Source organism: Xyrauchen texanus, chromosome 46, assembly GCF_025860055.1.
Source record: "Xyrauchen texanus isolate HMW12.3.18 chromosome 46, RBS_HiC_50CHRs, whole genome shotgun sequence".
Classification (NCBI taxonomy): domain Eukaryota; kingdom Metazoa; phylum Chordata; class Actinopteri; order Cypriniformes; family Catostomidae; genus Xyrauchen; species Xyrauchen texanus.
Genome location: NC_068321.1, coordinates 6,280,067 through 6,301,594, shown reverse-complemented (window position 1 = coordinate 6,301,594; position 21,528 = coordinate 6,280,067). Strand labels below are relative to the sequence as shown.

At 39.1% G+C, this 21,528-nt stretch overlaps 1 protein-coding gene across 1 annotated transcript in view; it reads left to right on the top strand.

Moving 5' to 3' along the window:
• LOC127638538 (N-acetyl-beta-glucosaminyl-glycoprotein 4-beta-N-acetylgalactosaminyltransferase 1-like) overlaps positions 1-21,528 on the top strand; it is a 225,042-nt gene that overhangs the window by 68,656 nt on the left and 134,858 nt on the right. The window contains exon 2 of the mRNA XM_052120103.1: positions 21-133. Coding sequence (XP_051976063.1) covers positions 21-133 — 113 coding nt within the window. The remainder of the gene's footprint in view (positions 1-20; positions 134-21,528) is intronic.

The window sequence follows — 21,528 nt, the reverse complement described above, 5'->3', positions numbered from 1 at the left end:
GTTGTCTGCCTCATTGTCAGATGGAGAGAGACCGATGGAGGGAACAGATACCAGTCATAAGCGAGATTCACATTCCTCAGACAAGTATCGCAAAAGTGAAGACGCCAGCAACAGTCAAGAGGAAGAGAACACAGTGAGTTGCTTAAAGGTTGCTTGACCAAAAAATCTAAACATAATCCAACAAAATGGGATTTTGTTTTCTTTAGATTGACTGAGGCTACACAATCAGAATTGCAATAAATGTAATGGATTTTTGAACCACAAAAAGCTGAGATTAAATAAAAAAAAAATTCAACAATATTATATTACAACAATATCATATTCAAGATGAAAATTAAAAGAGGAATTGAGTGGAAACATTTTAAATTCAGGTACAGTGTGAATTTAATTCTTAAGTGTGAGAAACCCTTAAGGCTCATTTATACATGCTGGGTGATCATTTAGTTTGCCTAAATGATGAATGAAATTGAAAATGATGATGAAATTACATTTTTGTTCTTCTAAAGTGTTTGCTTTGTTATACAACATTTCTCTATTTTGCATACATCCCTGAAATTCTTGACCTAGAGTTTTGATGACAGGTTAAAACCAATCGTGGGTGTCGTTGGACATGACGTTATTTATTTACAATCACACTTGCCAGCTGAGAAGTTAGCAGATAGGTTTCTGCAATTAGAGGTAGGTGTTACAGATTAATCTGTGCCAGTTGTTGCTTTTTGGAACTACCTGCAAAAATCTATGCAGATCGTTGCCAATAGTTTTTGTTTTTTTTATCCCTTTGTGTTCAAGTCATTTAAAATGAATAGGGTCTGCAGTAGCAGCAGCCTGTAAAAGTGAAATAAAACATTTACTGACTAAATCTTTTGACATTGATATTATTCATCCATATTTTTATCCTCACTTCAGTTCATATTTTGTTATATTAAGATAATCAAGTGTTTTAAATTAAAGCGAGAGCATGAAAGAAAAACTGAGAATATATGGAAACGTCCCCTGTCGGCACATACATCTTGTCCCCAACATCATATCTCATGAAAAATAATAAACCTTATTTCACATTAACCTCATCTGGTAAAATATATATATACAGTGGCAAGAAAAAGCATGTGAACCCTTTGAAAAATATGGGAGTTGGCAAACCTGGTATCCAATTAATGAAATGAGTTTGACTTATTAAAAGCACTCAGACATTTTGAGTTTGCTATTTACAAGAAGCATCTGCTGACGTGGACCATGCCTCACAAAAGAGATCTCAGAAGACCTACAATCAAGAATTGTTGCTTTGCATAAAGCTGGAAAGGGTCAAAAATGTATCTCGTAGAGCTTAGATATTCATCTGTCCACAGTTAGACAAATTGTCCATAAATGGAGACAATTTAGTACTGTGGCTACTCTCCCTAGAAGTGGCCATCCAGCCAAGATGACTCTCAAAGGGCACCATAGAATGCTCAATGAGGTAAAAAAGGGCCCTAAAGTGACAGCTAAAGACTTGAAGGAGTTAACATCTCTGTTCATGAGTTTCTGAAGACATATGAGGTCACTTTATTCCTTGGAATATGAGGACAGATAGTTGGTAATAAAATTTGGTTCATATCAGTTTAAATGATTGATTACCTTTCCACTCATCCAAAAAGTTCCTTTAAAAAGTATTTCCGTCCTCCGACAGTGCACAGATCCCCGGCTTTTAGCACCTCTCATCTCAAGCACAGAATACGGCATACTACCTCGATCAGACACAAGCTAGTCAAGATTCTCTCTACATCACTCACAGGAAAGACGAACACCACTCTCAGCATCTGATGAAATCTGTCACACAGACAAGTATGGACAGGAGTTTTGTGGCTTTTTGTGGCCATGTCTGTCAGCTTTGCAGCCATTTACAAGTATCTTTATAACTTTTGTCGATTGCGCAACCCATTTCTGGGCTCTGAAATAAACTAAAGGCTCTTGGCTGAAGCCTATTTAAAAAAAAAAAAGTTAAAGTCCAACAATATGTCCTGCCCCAACTTGTTTCAATAAGAAATACTTCAACATTGGAAATAAAATTGAGTACGCGAAGTCATTTAATGGAGTTTTTAATTCAATGGTTTTAAAGCCGTGAAGAAGGGATTTATCAAGTGATAATAAAATGGAGATTGCAGAAGATGATGTGGACAAACAGAGAAGCGTGACAGATGCTGTGCTGGTGGAGTGATTTATGAGTGTAGAGATAAATCTATCATTGCCTGTGTGCACTGCATACATTACTGCTGTTTAGTTCTGCCTCAGAATCTCAATGTCACACACAGGATCTGGATGAACTGAATCGTTTGTCTATATTCAAAATTGGGGTTCTTTTTTTGTCATTAAATAAATGTTCTGGGTTAAGCACAAGCAACAGCATTTGTGGCATAATTTTGATAACCACGAAAAATCATTTTGACTTGTCCATTCTAGGTTACAGGGAGGCACTTCATAGGCCAATCCATAAACGTTAAAATTCATACTCTTTCAAACGTATTGCCACAAGACAAACAATATGTGTGTTAACATGATTTTAGCGTGATTAAATCGCTTTCTTAGCTTTTCTGTATAAAGGTATATCCAATTAAAAAATTTGTTTTGCAATGACGACAAACCCATGTAAACCCTAAAATGATGGTAAAAACGACAATTTATACAACTTTACAGCTCAAATAAGTCATGTAAATGTTTTAAAGAATTAATGAAAGTGCTCTTGTAAAATTACGAGCTTCACATTTCTGCATTTAAACCCTCCAAAAATTGGCCCCCATTCACTTCCATTATAAGTGCCTCACTGTAACCACTGTAACCATGAAGGAACATCACCTTCAGTTCAACCTGGCAAGACAGAACCCCTCGTGATACCAGCCAATCCATCTGACCTCAAACTCACTAGTTATCTTAGTGTAATTACACTAACACCAATCAGGACCGTTCGGAACCTTGATGTGGTGGTAGATGACCAGCTTAACTTCACTGCCCACTTCTCATCAACCGCCCGGTCTTGCAGGTTTGCACTTCATAACATCCTGTCTGAATATGCTGCACAGCTCCTGATCCAAGCTCTGATCATCTCAAGACTGGACTATTGTAATGCTCTGTTGTCCTGCCTCACAGCTACAGTAGCATGATTAAGCCACTGCAGATTATTGAGAAGGCAACAGCGCATCTGGACTTCAATCCCCCAAAGAGGGCTCACGTATCCCCATTCTTGATTTCAATCCACTGGTTAGCTGTAGCTGCCCGCATCAAATTCAAGGCTTTGACTCAGGACTTTAGGATAGCCTGTGGAACAGCACCCTCTTACTTCAATTCACTCCTCCAGGTCTATGTCCCAACTCACTCTCTGTTGTCAGTGAACGAGCGGCACCTGGTGGATTAATAAAAGCAGGAATATATGACATGTTTAATGTAATTAACAGAGTCTCTAAAGTCCTTTTAAAATATTAAAAACAAAAATACAATTGTATGTATGCAACTGTGTACATTTTATTTTAATTTAGGTTTTTTATTGTTTTAGCATTGTAGGCTATATACTAGAGTATTGTCAGGTGACTGGTTTCCATGGTAACTCTGAATACTCAGTATGCTTCCGGGGTTCATTTCCAAGCTTACACTAGTAATATGGATGTGAGGATCTACTGGTGCACTGTGGGGTCTCTGAACTTTATATACTAGGGATGTCATAAAATACTGATATATTGATTATTGATCATCACGCTATTTTATCAATATATTTTTTGAGGCATCTATATATTAAAATGAGCTGAATTTTAAATTCGAAATTTAAAATATAGAAGCCCAATTGGCGTGCTTTCCAATTCACTCAGTTGGCCTCTGTTTAACAGTCTGCCGTAATAGCACAGGGAGACCAAAAGAGGACATACCAAGAAGCTATACCATTTACTGAAGCTAGTGTGATCACACACACACACACACACACACACACACACACACACACACACACACACACACTCACGTTGGTCTACCTATCATTATGAGGACTTTCCATAGACATAATGACTTTTATACTGTACAAACTATAGATTCTATCCTCTAAACCTAACACAACCCCTAAACCTAACCCTCACAGAAAACCTTCTGCATTTTTACATTTTCAATAAAACATTGTTTAGTATGATTTTTAAGCGATTTGAATTATGGGAACACTAGAAATGTCCTCATAAATCACATTTATAGCATAATAACCTTGTAATTACCAGTTTGTAACTTACAAAATTGTCCTCGTAAATCACAAAACACACACACACACACACACACACACACACACACACACACACACACACACACACACACACACACACACACACACACACACACAGTACACTCTAAGAAAGATACTTATACACAATATATCATCCAGTTATACTAGAATAAATCATCTTTGATAAAGATTTGGTTTGAATTTAATAGAAAACTATGCAACTTAAGCTCCATTGCTCTTCATAATGTTGACGCTGAGCGTTGGCGGAGTGTGCTTATATTATAGAAATTAAATAATTGTTTTAATTTTATAACGTGTCATATCATCCACAAGACTTGTCTGGTGTGCGACCCACTTTATTTTAGCCTGCCACTCACAGTTTAACAAAGTTGTGTTGAGTAATATGTTTGAAGAGACAAAGACTGTTGTGCAACAAGCAGCCCTATTTACTATATCTGAAAAAAAAAAAAACTTTTTATTCATAATCATCTGGAAAATCTTCTGATGCAAGAAGCAGCCCTATTTACTATATCTGAAAAAAAAAAACAGTTTTATCGATAATCATCTGGAAAATCTTCTGATGTGTGAAAAAGGCATTGATCCCAAGCCTATTACATGCATCTCTCTAATACATCATTGGACACACCAGTTATTTGTTTTCATGTGTGTGAAACACACAGTCCAGCAAAATTCTTCAAGTCATACTGACTGTGTGCTGACAGACTGGCTGAAAGTTTGTGATATCTAAAGTGACAGATGAGTGTAAAGTATCTCAGACATGTGGCCTCTATTTCAAACCACACTTGAGTAAGATCTAGATTGTAATTTCCTGTAAGAAATACCAGTGCTTGCAAGGCAGCAAAAGAATAGTGATAAAGTTTTAGGCCAGTTTAGGTTTTATGCTTTGCTTCTGTGTAAAAGAAAAATCAAAGCCCCTTTGCCATTGTCCTGTCTGTTGGCAGTGCAACATGTAAAACACAAACCTGTCTAAATAAAAGTGACCACAGATGAAAGGAATACCAATCACAACTTGTTATGCAAACATATGTAAGAAAGAAGGCAAATCGCAATGAACATTTTAAAAGCTAAATATTCTATCAGTGTAAGACAATAGTATAATTTCCAATTTCAAAAGTTAAAGTTTAAATAGTGTCTATATGTTCAGTGATCTGAGCAGAAATTATTGCAAAAATTTGTTGAGAAGAATAAAACATTTGAGGAATATCAATACAATGCTGCCTTTCAGGCTTTGTAATAAGAGAGAAACTGAACTCTTTATAGTAGTCTAAGAAGTGGTTCACGGGCTTGCATGAGAGTTAATTAACTGCTTAGAAGCATAGACATTTGTGTGTACATTTTCACAATTCTGTTTCCTTTTCAAAGGCTTGTCATCTTTCGGAGTGCTCTGACACAATATTGAAAGGAATAGTTCACCCAAAATTGGAGATTCTGTCATTTACTCAACATTGGTACACTTAATGTATTATGGTACAAGCACACGTTTCACCTTCCTCTTTCTAAAGAATGGGACTCTATGGGTTGATGTGGCAGCACTGTAATGTTGGGGAGTCGGGTGGGGGTCAGACAGCAACGTCTTTCTCATCCATATTAATTACCCTGAGGACCCCGTTCAGGTGAGAACTAGTACCTAAGCTCGGTGTTTATGTCAATGACATCTGGTCAAAGGGCAGAAGCACCGCCACCAAGAAGTTCTGAAGAGCTTCTCACTTTCCCAAGCACATAAGTCTGCTTATATACCACAACAGCCAGTAGAACAACAAAACGCTCGACCATTTTAAGAGATTTGCTGTCTCCAAGCAAATCAATAGTAATTCCACTCAGTCTGCGGCCACGCTTATCTTATAATTGCCTGCAAATATATGCAACTGGTAATGGCTCGTTATGCCATTTCTGGGACCCTCTAGGAGTAATAGTCCCACTTAGACGCTAACGCCATTGATTGTTTAAATGTCTATCATAGCCAGACTTTGTGGCATAGGATGCGAACTGGGTTCAGAAGCCGTTCCTACAGGATTAATGGCTGCAGAGTGTGTGTGGATGCAGGGAGGAAAGAGCAAGGATTTCTGAGATAAAGAGAGAGAAAAATGGCTTGAGGACATGAGGGTATGAACTCAGAGATCCCCTCTAGGCTGTTCGAGGAAAGATGTGGACATTCAGCGTGGAAGAATAATTGGCTTAGGGCAGAGATTAGATAGAGAACCTTTCCCTAAGGAGTCTGTTTGGTTGTACTTATGGAAGAACTTGTAATCAAACAAGTTGACATTCAAAGTGCAAATTACACTAATTGGAGGGATAGTACCCCTCGAGCAATTTCAGATAACTTGATTGGGGCACAGCAGTGATGGAATAAACCGCCAGGATCTGGATGACCATTTTTTGGGACTTAACCTACAACTTTTGACTTGGCTACCCAGATCCTTAACAGTTAGACTAATACTAGGAATTGATAGATTTATAGCAGGCCAGGATCAGAAAAGTTGACTGGAACACCTCACTCCTTTATCTTCTTTTCAAGAGGTCATTAGAGATCTTAAGATTCACATAGTTTGCCTATAATTGATCTAGATTTATTCTATAAAGAATTGGGACTGTATTATCATGTATTTGTTGTTGGTTAAATAAGGATGTCTTATTATTTTTCATAACTTGGTTACAAGACTGACCTCACTGTGAATTCGGTGAAAGTAGGTTGCAACTTTTGCTGATGAAATTAGTTTATGCCAGAGCCCATCTGATGGGGGAGCCTACAAGTTTAGCATAGAATAGCATAACACATCGGTCACACATTCTATGGGCGGAACACTGGCGATGAGACAAGAGGCCATTCTTTTTTAATGAATGTCTATGGAGGAGATGTTTGGTGTGCTGAATAAACTGCTTTTGTGAGGAAACAGTTCATCACTTAATGAATCGACTGCCTGTCCAGTAAGCATCAACATGTTTTACACTAAACAATTCTTTTGGAGTGAATTATGTGTGGAGTTTACTATGTTACAATTACTGTTTTATAAGAGAAGTCACAGACGATTTTTTGAGGGGTAGGTTTTAGTTTATGGGTCACCCCAATCATTTGTATGGTATTCACAAATGGTTGACTCCCTGTCGTAACACGTTAGTTGACTGTTATGCTCTCTCCTATGGTAAAAATGCAGAGGTTGTTATCTCAGTATAAAATATCTCTATTTATGCTTACCGAAATTCTAATCACTGCCCCCATTGGCTAAAGTTGGAACTGCTAGATGGAAATGTGTTAATTCTTCAATTGATGCAAAAATGTCTGATAGAGGAAAGTGCTTGTCAATAATTTAGCAGCATGGGGTTTATTTCAGTGTACATTAACTTTTGAAAGCAACATGCCGATTTCCGTGTGAATATTATGTCGTAAATACATATGAGGTTAATAGATTAGCCCGTCCTCAACGGAAACTTTTTCTCAACTGTGCATTACAGTTGAACAATTATTCTTGAGTACTATGATACTCAAGTACATATAACAGATGCATACAGAGACAGTCAAGAGTTCAGTTGCACTGGCTGGTTAGCATGGGCCAGTTAGCCCCTGCTGGTAGACTTCAAATAAGACAATTGCTTTACATGGAAGCTGGTTTTCAGGGTTCAACAGATTGTAATTATTTTGGTGTCATTACACCCAATCAAAGCTTTGTGAAATAGGTATTTCAGACCTTACTCTTAATCTGAAACTGCTTTTATTTCCATAAAAATAAGGCTCTTCGACCTTGCCGATGCTTTACAGGCAGCAGTGCTGGCCTGTCAAGCCATTTGTCAACCTGGCAGTGACTGATATTTCCAACTCCAAGTTGGCCAATAAATAAACTTATGCTTTTAGGTTGCCCTTTGCTGTAAGCACACAGTCTTCCTCAAGCACACGGCAGTAAATGTAGCCAGTCGATCACTGTCAGTGACAGGTAAAGCCGGCCAGGCACACAATATATTTGTGGCCAACATAGATGGTGTTAAATCAATATCTAAGCCAGCCTGCTGGGAGGTCAATAAGGCCAAAAGACACCTCTTAATGAGCTTTACATACAGATAGAACAGACTAATTGCCTAATTTGTATTTTTTTAATAGCTTTGCTGCGGGAAAAAGGACAACTAGGTCATGGTATGTCGATAGGATTTGTTTAAATGTTTAAATTGTGGGATAACACCATCACATACCAAAAATACATACTATCCAAAAACGTAAAAAATAAACAAAATACAAATTTCCACTCCAAGTGTCCACACCTTTCTGATGTTTAGTTTTCACCCTTATATCTCCATCTTATTTTCACATAAACACATTTTTGCCTAAGCTAGCTACCTAATTAGGTGCAAAGAACAATTTTGGGTTGACTTTAAGCCGAACAAGGTTTAATGCAAATGTCGTACCAAGGCTATATATGTCAGGGTTCCGTTAGCTGGAAATTACAGTTTTTTGACCGTTAAAATGTCCTACTGTCCAAATTCAAAACATTTTGAATTGGTAAACGACAAACAATTTAAATTAAAACAATTTAAAACGATGCATTAGCAACCCCTTTAGTTGATCCCACAAGTGTACAGTGTACCATGCCAATGAAAACAGCGATTTGTTGCCATGGAGGTATAAACTTTCCTGAAGCTTGCAGAGTTCTATCCACAACTACAGTGTATACCACACACTGGCAAAATCAGCCTGTGTTATTCCCGTTTTGCGTGCCCACAGTGAGAAGACACTATTTTTATTTTTTATTGAAAAGCAGCTAAAATTAACAAATGTTTATCATTCATTTGACTTGATTGTGCCATTAGCCCATATCACATTATTATGGATAGTTCATTGCGTTTACAGTGCAAAATAACACAGAAACGAGATGACTGGATCTTTTCAAGTTTGTTTGGCAAACTTTATTGTTCCTGGATACATTGGCTGGCATCAAAAGTTCTTAGCAGATACTCTGATATACAGTATACAGCTCTGGATAAAATTAAAAGACCACTACAAAATTATCACTTTCTCTGGATTTACTATTTATAGGTATGTGTTTGAGTAAAATTCATATTTTTGTTTTATTCTATAAAATACTGACAACATTTCTCCCAAATTCCAAATAAAAATGTTGGCATTTAGACCATTTATTTGCAGAAAATGTCAACTGGTCAAAATAACTAAAAAGATGCCATGTTTTCAAACCACGGAAAATGCAAAGAAAACGTCTCGGGTTACGTAGTGTAACCCTTGTTCCCTGAAAAAGTGGAACGAGATGCTGCGCTGAGAAAAGTGCTTTGGGAACAATCATACATTGTGACCAGCTGCAAATATGTGTGTAACACTTCAATGAACATTGACCGGAAATTATAGCTTCGGCTGGTGAGATCATTGGATGCACCTGTGGCCAGGCTATAAATAGACGCGTCACCAGCGTGTCGTCAGATATATTATTTTCTGAAGAGCAGTCCTGGGACATCCCAGTGTGGCAAAGAAGCGCAGCATCTCGTTCCGCTTTTTTCAGGGAACAAGGGTTACACTACGTAACCCGAGACGTTTTCTTTGCATTTTCCGAGAAGAAAATATTCACTGCACACTGCCTAACCAAATTCTAACTCCTAGCAGAGGAAAGAAAATTTGTGACAGGCTTGTGAGACACACACACAGAACGGGCTCTGAAAAAAATTTATCTGACGACACGCTGGTGACGCGTCTATTTATAGCCTGGCCACAGGTGCATCCAATGATCTCACCAGCCGAAGCTATAAATTCCGGTCAATGTTCATTGAAGTGTTACACACATATTCGCAGCTGGTCACAATGTAGGATTGTTTCCAAAGTGCTTTTCTCAGCGCAATCTCCTAGTGAAGCTTTTTGTAAAGGGAACAAGTTCATATTCATTTTTAAACAACACAATACTAATGTTTTAACTTGGGAAGAGTTCAGAAATCAATATTTGGTGGAATAACCCTGATTTTTAATCACAGCTTTCATGCGTCTTGGCATGCTCTCTACCTTTCACATTGCTGTTGGGTGACTTTATGCCTATCCTCCACCTGGTCATCTAATGGTTAGACAGAACCCTGGAGAGGCCTTAAAGCCACAGTGTCTTGCACCCACTGGTGGAGGATCTGTGATGATTTGGGAGTGCTACAGCAAGGCTGGAATCGAGCCACGTACAAGGTTATCCTGGAAGAAAATTTGCTTCCTTCTGCTCTGACAATGTTTCCCAACTCTGAGGATTATTTTTTCCAGCAGTTCAATGCTCCATGCCACACAGGTCAATCAAGGTGTGGACGGAGGACCACCGGATCAAGACCCTGTCATGGCCAGCCCAATCTCCAGACCTGAATCCCTTTGAAAACCTCTGGAATGTGATCAAGAGGAAAATGGTTGACCACAAGCCATCAAACAAAGCTGAGCTGCTTGAATTTTCATGCCAGGAGTAGCATAAATTCACCCAACAGCAATGTGAAAGACTGGTACAGAGCATGCCAAGATGCATGAAAGCTGTGATTAAAAATCAGGGTTATTCCACCAAATATTGATTTCTGAACTCTTCCTAATTTTAGAATTTGAAGTTGTTTTCTTTGCTTTATTTGAGGTCTGAAAACAGTGCATCTTTTTTGTTATTTTGACCAGTTGTCATTTTCATTACTCTAAATGACAATATTTTGGAGAATTGTTGTGAGTACTTTTTTGAATAAATTGAATTTTTTTGAATTTTGAATTTTATTGAATAAAATTATTGTTTTTTTGTTTTGTTTTTATACTCAGATTTTACTCAAACACATGACATACCAATAAATAGCAAATCCAGAGAAACTGATAATTTTGCAGTGGTCTCATAATTTCCCCTGAGCTGTATAAACAATATACACTCACTGAACACTTTGGTCCTAATAAATTGCCCTTCTGCTGTTGTAGCCCATTTGCCTCAAGGTTCGACATGGTGTGCATTCAGAGATGCTATTCTGCACACTACAATTGTACGGAGTGGTTATCTGAGTTTCCATTAACTTTCTGTCTGCTCGAACCAGGCTGACCATTTTCCATCGACCTCACTCATCAACAAGGCATTTCTGTCAGCAGAATTGCTGCTCACTGGATGTTTTTGGCACCATTATGAGTAAACTTTAGAGAGTTGTGCTTAAAAATCCCGGTAGATCAGCAGTTACAGAAATATCAAACCAGCCCATCTGGCACCAACAATCAAGCCATGATCAAAATCCCTGAGATCACATTTTTTCATCGTTCTGATGGTTAATGTGAACATTAACTGAAGCTCCTGACACATATCTGAATTGTACTGCTGCCACATGATTGGCTGATTAGACAATCGCATGAAAAATACAAAAGTAGGTGTACAGCTTTTCCTAATGAAGTGCTAAGTGAATATACAGTAATGTGCAAAAATCATAGGCACATAAGATGTTTCACAAAAATTTGTCTTAAGATGGTTATTTATATATTCAGCATCAGTGTGTCAATAGGAAATATACATTTAAACTCCCAAACATTCCATTTGCAAATAGAAAAGATTAGAATTGAAGAACAGGGATCCCTGCAACAGATGTCATGGCCTCACAGAGATACTCCCACTATATATATATATATATACCTATATATATATACACAAGCGCCAGTACACAGTATATATATATATATATATATATATATATATATATATATATATATATATATATATGGTTTACTCACTAGTGCTGTAGTGAAACATCTATTGCAGAGCTCAATGCAATCTTGTTTATACACAAACACACATGCCAAAAGGCAGCAAAAGATTTTCTGGATGATGTTTTTTTACTTGTAGATCTAGGAGCCATTGATTAATTCTAGAGAAACCAAGAATAAAGTCCCTCAGTCTGCTTTGAGAGTTAAAAGAGAACTAAAAGTGTTACAGTAAGCCAATGACTTAATGATTCATTCTGCTACTCTAAAAATATTTCTGCTTCTCAGTCCCCCTGATCTCTTTATCCTATCCATTATACTGAAGTCTCCAGAAAGATAGACCAGTAAGATTGAGGAATTGGCTCTGATTGGTCCGAGGTTGTTTCAAAGCTAACTGGAGGCACAGTTTGGCTGCTCATGATTCAGACTTCTTCTTTACTCTATGCTCCATAAACCCTGCAGCTAAGTCTAGGTAAGCCCAGTCTAGGACACGAAAGCACAGAGCGAGGTCTATGATACTTGTAGAAAGCTTTCTGTGTGCATTCACATTCATCTTAATGGTAGTTGCTCAGCTTGCATAAAATTGCCAGGAAGTACACATTTTTAAATGTGCCATCTTTGCTCATAGGCACTTAGTATCTTTGCATGCATGTTTTTGAGACAGTCACCTGAGCCATAATTTCCATGTGACTAATCACGTTAGAGATACAGGTAAATGACGTTGTGACAATGCTGGTTGGCATTGACTATCCTCAGCTGTGATGTCAAAGGCAGAAGACATTTCGTGCTTGAAGTTCCCTCCAAAAAATCTACCAGCAGGAGCTAACTAGACCAGGGTAAACAGTCAAACTCTGTACCCTTGGTCAGCACAGATCTTTCAGTAGATGCAAAGGTTCCTGGGGAACTGTATTGGGGAACTGTGTTGGCCCCTGGAGTCAGAATGTGCTCTGAACGAAAAGCTCCTTGGCTTCCAGGCACGTCTGAAATCTCTGCTCCTGCTCTAATTAATTGCCAGGATAAGGATTGGATGGAGGGGCTGAAACCAATTTACTTGGTCCTGGGGGGTGTATCCTCATGTAGGTTTTCTTCTGTAAAGAGGCTCTAAGGCTCAGCAGGAGCACAAGGTTGGTGATTAAGACTGAAACTCTGGTGATGGCTTTCTCAGAAAAGTCTGAATACTGTTTTAAGAGCTTGTTTTGAGCTGATGCGCCATAATTCAAACAGTCAGGATGGTTTAATCTTTAACTTCTAAGCACTGTATGTGCTGTAGTTGTAATTATGTGGCTTTATGTGTGGCACTTTTTAAAATATTTTTACATTTTTGGGCTTTTTGACTTTTGTAAGTGTAAAGTCCTTTACCAAAATTTAACATGACATCCAAAGTTTCTGCCAAAAGTTTCATAGTTACTATTCATTTTGTCTATTCAAGGGGTCCATCAGAACAATTTTTTAAACGTTAATCTACAAAATGTCCATACCTGTTTTTTTTCAATTTGCGTAAAATGTTTAGAAGTTGGAAAAAACATTGATGTCATATCTGAGTAATCATCTGGCTATTCCTAGTTCCCCGTCTTTCGCTCACTTCGACGTTGTGTCGAGTGAAGCAACACTAGGGGACTTTCTTGAAGGCCTTGTTTACCTCTGAACTTGAGAAAAGGCCAATGAGAATTTGGCAAACAGATTTTGCATGTCCCTCCCCCGGACATACGGGTATAAAGAGAGGGAATTGTGCATCTGTTCATTCAGATTTCTTCTTGGTCGGCACACCCAGTCTGAGGCTGACCCCAGATGGCTGACATGCTTGCCCAGGCTTCCGTCAGTGTGGGGTTGGACTGGAACCCTCTGTCCTCCCCGCAGCCCTCACGGCTAGACGATTGGTTCCTTGGGTCCTGGCGCATCTCATCTGGGTGGCCCATGGGTACTCGGAGGTCCCCCTGGTGGACAGAGAGGTTGTGATCCACCTGTGTCTCGAAAACGCTGCCACCCGGCAGGATCGCCTGGTACTCCCCTCCAAGGCCTGTAGGATGACGTCGTCACTGACCGCCAAAGCCTACAGCGCCACCGGACAGGCCGCCTCCGCCCTGCATACCATGGCCCTCCTGCAGGTTCACCAGGCCAAGGCACTCAAAGATCTGCACTTGGGTAGTCCAGACCCCGACGTGTTGCAGGAACTGCGCTCGGCGAACGACCGTGGATTAATCCCACTGTGTGTATTTTCCGTGGTACAGTCCCCCTACTGGCAGACCCACGTCTCCCTTAGGCAGTCCTCGCTGCCCCCCCTGTCGCCGTGTTTGTAGCAACTCCTCCCTCGCAGCAGGTAGAATCTACCACTGTGCAATTTCCACGTGTGGCCAGAAAACCCATGTGACGTATTTCGCCACTCTTTACCTCCCCCCAGCCTGGGCAGGTGGTGGTCTCCGTGGGGTCTTTTCCCCCTGAAAGAATAGGAATTGGAAAAGAACGCCTTCGCCAATGCATGAGATAGCGTTAAGATGGCCCCAGCCGCTTTAACTCTATGTGAGAAACATAGAGATAGAAAAGGCGCTGGTGCGGCCTGCTCTCATGCTTGGTACGTCGCTTTGTACCCTCCCTCCGGGATGCCGGGAACGTAAACATTTATTACGATTTTTTATGGGGCGTTGGGGAAGGGCACGTGCAGTTACACGGTTCAGCGCATGGCGTGATTGAATAGGGACCCCTAGTGTCGCTTCACTCGACACAACATTGAAGTGAGTGACAGATGGGTAACGTCTAGATTACTGTTGTAACCTCCGTTCCCTGATGTAGGGAACGAGATGTTGTGTCCCCCCAGCCACGACGCTGAACCAAGCCACTGTAAAGGCTGAACTTTATTCTCGGCTCCTCAGTTCAAATCTGAATTAACAGATGCACGATTCCCTTTCTTTATACCCGTATGTCTGGGGGAGGGACATGCAAATTCTGTCTGCCAAATTCTCATTGGCCTTTTCTCAAGTTCAGAGGTAACAAGGCCTTCAAGAAAGTCCCCTATTGTTGCTACACTCGACACAATGTCTCGTTCCATCCATCAGGGAATGGAGGTTACAACAGTAACTTAGATGTTATTACAGTTATTTTGTAAGATGTTTTGTTATTTTGCGTTGTTCACTTTTGTTAATTTCTTCTTTCATTGTCAGTGGTTGCTGATAACAAAATACCATGATTATATTCCAGTAATCAACCAAAAGGGTTTTTCAGTGGTCGATAACAATGCTGAAATCTTGATAACAGGGTGGCCAATGAATGATATAATGCTAATATGTATATATATTTTAGTGCTGTCAGTCCATTAAAATTTTAACGTCTCATTCTGCATTTTGGTGATAGTTAAGACTTGACACGTTCTGTGGTAATTAAAATGCACCGTACATAGGCTGAAAAATACTTAATTTCTAGCACAAGTCCAATCTGTGCTGGTTGTGTACATTAAATAGTGTTAAGAGGTCTTTCTCCATAATTTTATCACTGATGAGGAAGCGCTGTCAGAGATTATTTTATTTACTGAGATAACCTATGTGGCTCTATCATAGGATAGAGGATATCAACGGTCAACTATCGTGTTAAGACAGTTCCGCCTGCATTATGCTATTTTATGCTTAGCTTGTAGGCTCTTCTTGGTAGAAGGGCTCTGGCGCTATTGTGTGTCTGTTTGTGGAGTGTAATGCATAAACAAATTGCTGAAATTAAATTAAAACTTATTTTACCTAATCTAATCAAAAATAAAATAAACAGAAAATGTGCATTGTCTAAATGACACTAAGGGAACTAGAGTTCTGTTAATTGGCCAAGTAGGCATTGTTATTGGCCGATGCTGATAATCTTAAAATAGCCAAATATCTGCCGATATATATCGGTCTATGGTTGGTGGAAAATAATGCTTCACAACATGTTTGGCATTTTTTACGTTCCCTCCCCCATGGTAATCTTTTAGCATGACCCCGCAGTAAACTGGATTGTTGCTGATGCATCATTAGCTTATCCAGAAATAAAATAAGTGCAGAATTGTATACTTTTTATTTTCAGCTTCTGGGCAGAATTCATATATAGATGTGGAAGATGAAACAAGATGAGTCGTAAAAAGTGAAGGATTTTACTTTTTTCTGGGAGTCTTAGTTGTTTGAAGTACCTGAAAGAGAAGCATTGACATGAGATTTGGCAGCCTAGCAACATAGAGGCCTTCAGCGTGATGAATAATTGATGAGAATCTCAGTTTAAGCGTTTATTTTTTTCTCTCAGCTCGTTTGCTCTGTCGTAGGATATATTTTTAAGGTCTGGTTTCTCTTTCGTTCCTATGGGACTGCTACATGCTTTTATGTTTTCCATCTTACATTTTAAAGACAACATATTTCCTGTTGTTATGTTTTATTCTTTTGTTTTCCCTAACAATTGAAGAGCATTTGTGATATTTTGATACCCTTAAAACTGCACTCATTAAGTGAGCTTTGATTATACAAATATCCTGTTTTTAAGCAATTATATCCTGATATGAGTTAGATTAAAATGTGCATAGCTTTACATCACTTCAGTGATTGCATTATAGGGCTGCACGATATATTGAATTTATCGAAATATCGCAAAGGTACATATCACAATATGCATATTGCATGGACATGTGATAACGGAATGATTTTAATGCAGTTTAAGGTTTAATGTGACGCAGATAGAAACTGGGAGTGCAATTGTAACTTGGTGTGTGTGTGCTGTGCGCATAGGTGCTGACTCAATTGATGGGGGTGTCACAATTTGATGCATATGTAGCTGTAACCAGCACTGTCCTGTGCTTTTACTCTGCATTGTGTGCGCAGAAAATAATGAGACCAGACACCAGAATACAAAATCAAACTTGTTTTGTTTATTGGCTGCTGTGGCCTGTGTGAATATATCAAAGGATGGGTTTCAATTTATGGATTTTCCTATTATATAATTCCTCTCAGTCTCAAATTCAGCATGGACTGACAACAAGTGCGTTAAACAAAAGCATAAAACAAATTTCTATGGCATGTGCTTCTGGACATGATTTTTCAAGCCCCATATTGAACACATTTTGAACAAATATGAATTACAGTTTAAAAATAAAATATTTTTCAACACAGATTATTTTAAGATATCCCACAATATGGTGAAATGTACTTTATATTCATATACTTTTTACAAAAAAATAATTTAATGAATTTTAATAACTAATTTAATATCTAATATTTAATATATGGTACATATTATATGCAGGCTATATGCAATTTGGAACAAAAGACAACTACATGTCTGTAATCTTTTGGATAGATGGTCCTTTTTATAAAGAAAATACATCAGTTTATTTGGGAGGTGGGGGTTCCAATGTTCCACGCGCTCCAATGAAACCATCATAGGATTATCAGTTTGCATAGCACATTTTCCAAAAACTTATCGCATATTGCATTTTTCCTCCGTATCATGCAACCCTATTGTATTATTTACAATGTATTAAGTTTAGGTTAATGTTGCTAAGGCAATAATCCCTTTTAAATTGCTCATTCATGGGGTAAGTGATTTGAACAAATCCATAACCTGAAGTATTAAACTTTAACATGTGACTTAACCTACAACAAACCCCTATATCTAAATATTAAACTTTGACATTTAACTCATTCCACAAAAAAACTTGGTTCAAGTTCTCAGGCTGAGTTCTCAAGCTTAGTTCATCTTATGTACTCGACTTCTCAGGCTTGCCTAAAGTTTATTGACCTTAATGAGTCAATAGACTCAAATCACATTGCTTTCCATTTTAAGTCTCTCCAGGCACCAGAGTTCTTGGGTGCTTGACCTCTGAATCATCTCGGCAAATGTCCCTTGCTTAACCACAAGTGCTCATTCATCACTCAATATAGAAGCTGAAAGAATGGAGATTGCAGTTTTAGCTACAATATCGAATCGCCTTATTGGCAATGGCATTTGTAATGTAAGCTTCAGAAACTGTTTTGGAGATTTTGGTCTTTCCCCAAGTCAATAGGAGCTGTACTTGCATGACTATATAAAAGCAGCTACCCAAGGTCATTATCAAGAAGACTGTTGAGTGGACTGATTTATAAACTAGCGTATAGTCGCAGAAGCAGACAAAGTCTAACGACATGAAGTATGGTCCACTTTGCCAATTATTCTGGCAAAGAATCGCCCACTTAGACAGGAAGAGTCCATCTGACTGAGATGGAAAGTAACAAATGTTTGTGGAGTTCTTGTTTACTTGCTTTTAAGCTCCCAGACAAACTCCTAGTCTATATCTTCCTAAGATTTGATCCCATGAACTTGTCAAACGTTTAACATGATCACACAGGAAATCGACATGCTGCATCTGAATGTTCTGGTACACTGAACCTCATTCTGCCATTTTACTGAAAAGCACCATCCCCCATCAGACATTTTTGCATCAACTCAAATGTGTTCAACTTTCCCTGTGGTGATACTGATAGCACGTTCCGCAAGTAACCTCAGAGACATGGGTTCATGTCCCATGGAAACCAAGAAGTAGTCCATTCACATAAACAATGGTGAGTGTGATTCAGAGGTTGCATATTCACTCTAAAATAAAACTTTTCTCCACTGATGAAACGGTTTAGAGTTGGAGTTTGCATTAGGGGGTAGAGTTAATAAAATATGCATTCCTGTTGACTGTATTGCATCATTTACAACCAAAAAATACAACTCACTTTTGGTGCCACTCTGTGGACATTTCACCTCAACAATACTTCCAGATTCGACCACTGGGGCAGTGGTTTCAATTTTGGTAGACCGATTTCAGCTGAAGAACTTTCAAACTACTTTCCCTTAAGGGTGGGTATTGGCAAGGACTTCACCTCACGATATGATTACATCACGATACGATACATGTTGTGATATATTGCGATATTGCACAGTTCACTGAAAATGTAAAAACGGAGCTACTTAACGAGTCTCCATGTTCAAGTACCTCTTGCGAAGGAATATGTCAGATTTGATTTTCATTTGTCAAGTTGGTATCACCTGGGCTGTCTAGTAGATCATGGATCAGTTGGGCAAGGAGTGGTGCTACAACTGATAGTGTTGGAGTGGTCTCCTCTGACATGACAAGTGTAGCTACCTTTATGGGCTTCATAGCAGTGATGACTTCTTCAGCAGCTGTTATGTCTGACTCACTTAGGGTGCAGATCTCCTTCTCTGTCTTCCTCACCTCAGCTGAGAGGAGGGCAGCATGGATGGCTGGCTGCTGTTCTAAGAAGCGGTGCAGCATGTCATGAGCACTATTCCATCTGGTAACGATGTCAGTGAGCAATTTGTGTTGAGGCAGATTTAGCAGCTTTAGTTTTTCATGCAGTACACAGCTGGCTGTGGGGCTGTGTCTGAAAAAGCTGGTTATTCTTCTCACTCTTCCCAGCAATCGGGCGACTGGTTTTAGCTGCAGTGCGCGCTGTGAAGCCAAATTCAAGATATGGGCAAAATATTTAAAATTTAGCAAAATCATGTTTAATGCGTTGTCTGTAACTATAGCGGGGTCCTTGATAAGATTCAGTGGCTCTCGATGTCCAGCCATCACACGTAAGGGCCATTCTTTCTGCTGAGCCAAGAGATGTTTTTACTACTTGCTTCACCTCTTCATACATCCTGGGCACAGCTACCTCAGTAATGTGTTTACGAGTCGGGATCACATTGTGCGGCTCCATGATGTTAACCATATACCTGAAGCCAGTGTTTTCAACAACACTAAAGGGGTGCAAATCATGACAAATTAAATGCACCAACGACACGATCTGAGAGCTCGAGCTGAGGTAGATGGATGTTTGTTAGTGGTGTTATCCAGTGTAGTCTGCCTGTGGTCAATAGGTTACGAAAGCTACTGTAACATTATATCTGCATGACGTCTGACAAGGTGTGCTCGCAAGTTGGTTGTGTTACACAAATACTTTACAGCAGTGTGACAAAGCTTGCATATTGCATTGGATTTATCCAAGTCCATGCTCCAAGGTTTGTTTTTAAAAACGAAGTGCACCCACACATTGGCTTTATATTTTGAAGAGGCCGCTGTAATTTTGTCAGCTGCGTCTGCCATGCTGCTTCCATCTTTTCACTCTACCGAAAATGTCACCCGGCAATTCTGGGCAGCTAGCCATACTGCGACATCTACAGGAACGGAGCTTGTAGTTCACACCGTGTTTTTAAAAAAAATAAATAGATTTTTTGAGCTGGAAATCTATGTAGTATATTGCGAAAATAACCTCAATATATTGCCGTATCGATTTTTTAGCACAGCCCTACTGTCCTTGAATTCACAATGTGATCAGTGTTCAAACTTTAGTAAAACCAGTGAATAGTTCTCGCTCAAAAGCATTAGTTTTAATAGCCAATATCTTGTAAACACCACTTTGTTTTCAGATGGACTGCTATAAACCTGTGCACCCCAACTGCCAGAAGTTGCATAGCAGACAGCCTATCAAATTGAAACTGATGTTTCTTTTTAAGCCAGCTCTTGCCATTTTTCTGTGCCGTATACATCAGATGGTCAGTGAATGGACTGTGGGCATTGCAATATGTAGGTGTGCCATTTGAAGTCTAGTTTGCACCAGAAGTCATATCAGGCTGTACTCTATGCACTTCTTCTGAGAAATACGCTGGTCATCCTCGGTTACTGTCTACATGTTTACAGTTCATAATGCACTGTTTCCTATTGAAAAACAACCCATGACCCTCACTTCACATTGATTTTTATCAGCCTGCAGGGCCATGATAGATTTCCCCTGCAAAAGCATCGATTTCCCCCGTTCACCCTCTTAGCCCTTCTGTCCAAGACTGCAAATGGACTGCAGACACTTTTCTATTGTTATAAATGGAAAAGGGGGTCCAGGCCACCAAATAAATGACAACACCACCAACATCCAATGACACATACTAGCTGTACTGCCATAGTAGAGGACAGATGAACTATGTGTGTGTGTTTGGAATTGAGGAGCTTTAATATCTTAAGCAAAAGGGTTGGGAATGAAGAACATTTATGCTCAGAACCATTTGCGTTTTATATAAAGACTGGAAATGTCTTCATGACGTTCAGGTTCCATTAACAGTATTCTTCCACTGATGCAGACAGCATGCTGTACTAGAATGCATCTGAACCGCTATTAAGTGCTGAATCACTGAATCACTGCTGAATCTACTGTGCCACAGCAAAAGATCCTACTTAGCATATTTGAGAACCCAGTAAGTTCAGGCTCAGAATCTAATTGAATCTAAAATGCACATAATATTAATTTATGGTAAGTTGTCATTTTTCAACTTTTAATTTATTATTGACTGGCTAGTCCAAAGGAACAATCAGACATTGACATTGAAAAAGTGGGTTTGATTTTCTTTACTTCAGCTGGTGAAAGTCTATAGCGATTAACTTAATGATCAATGCATCCTGGGATACGCTTGAGAGAGTTTGACCTTCAAACTCCGCTTTCACCCTGCTGTGAATGCTGCCTCAATTGATATTGGCATTGCTAATTTATGCTCTAGTCATTAAAGTCTCTTATTTACAGCTGGAATTTGATGACTATTGTTAGCCTGACTGCTCTTCAGGGCTGTAAACTCTATTTTCAATTTCTTTGTCTCTGTACAT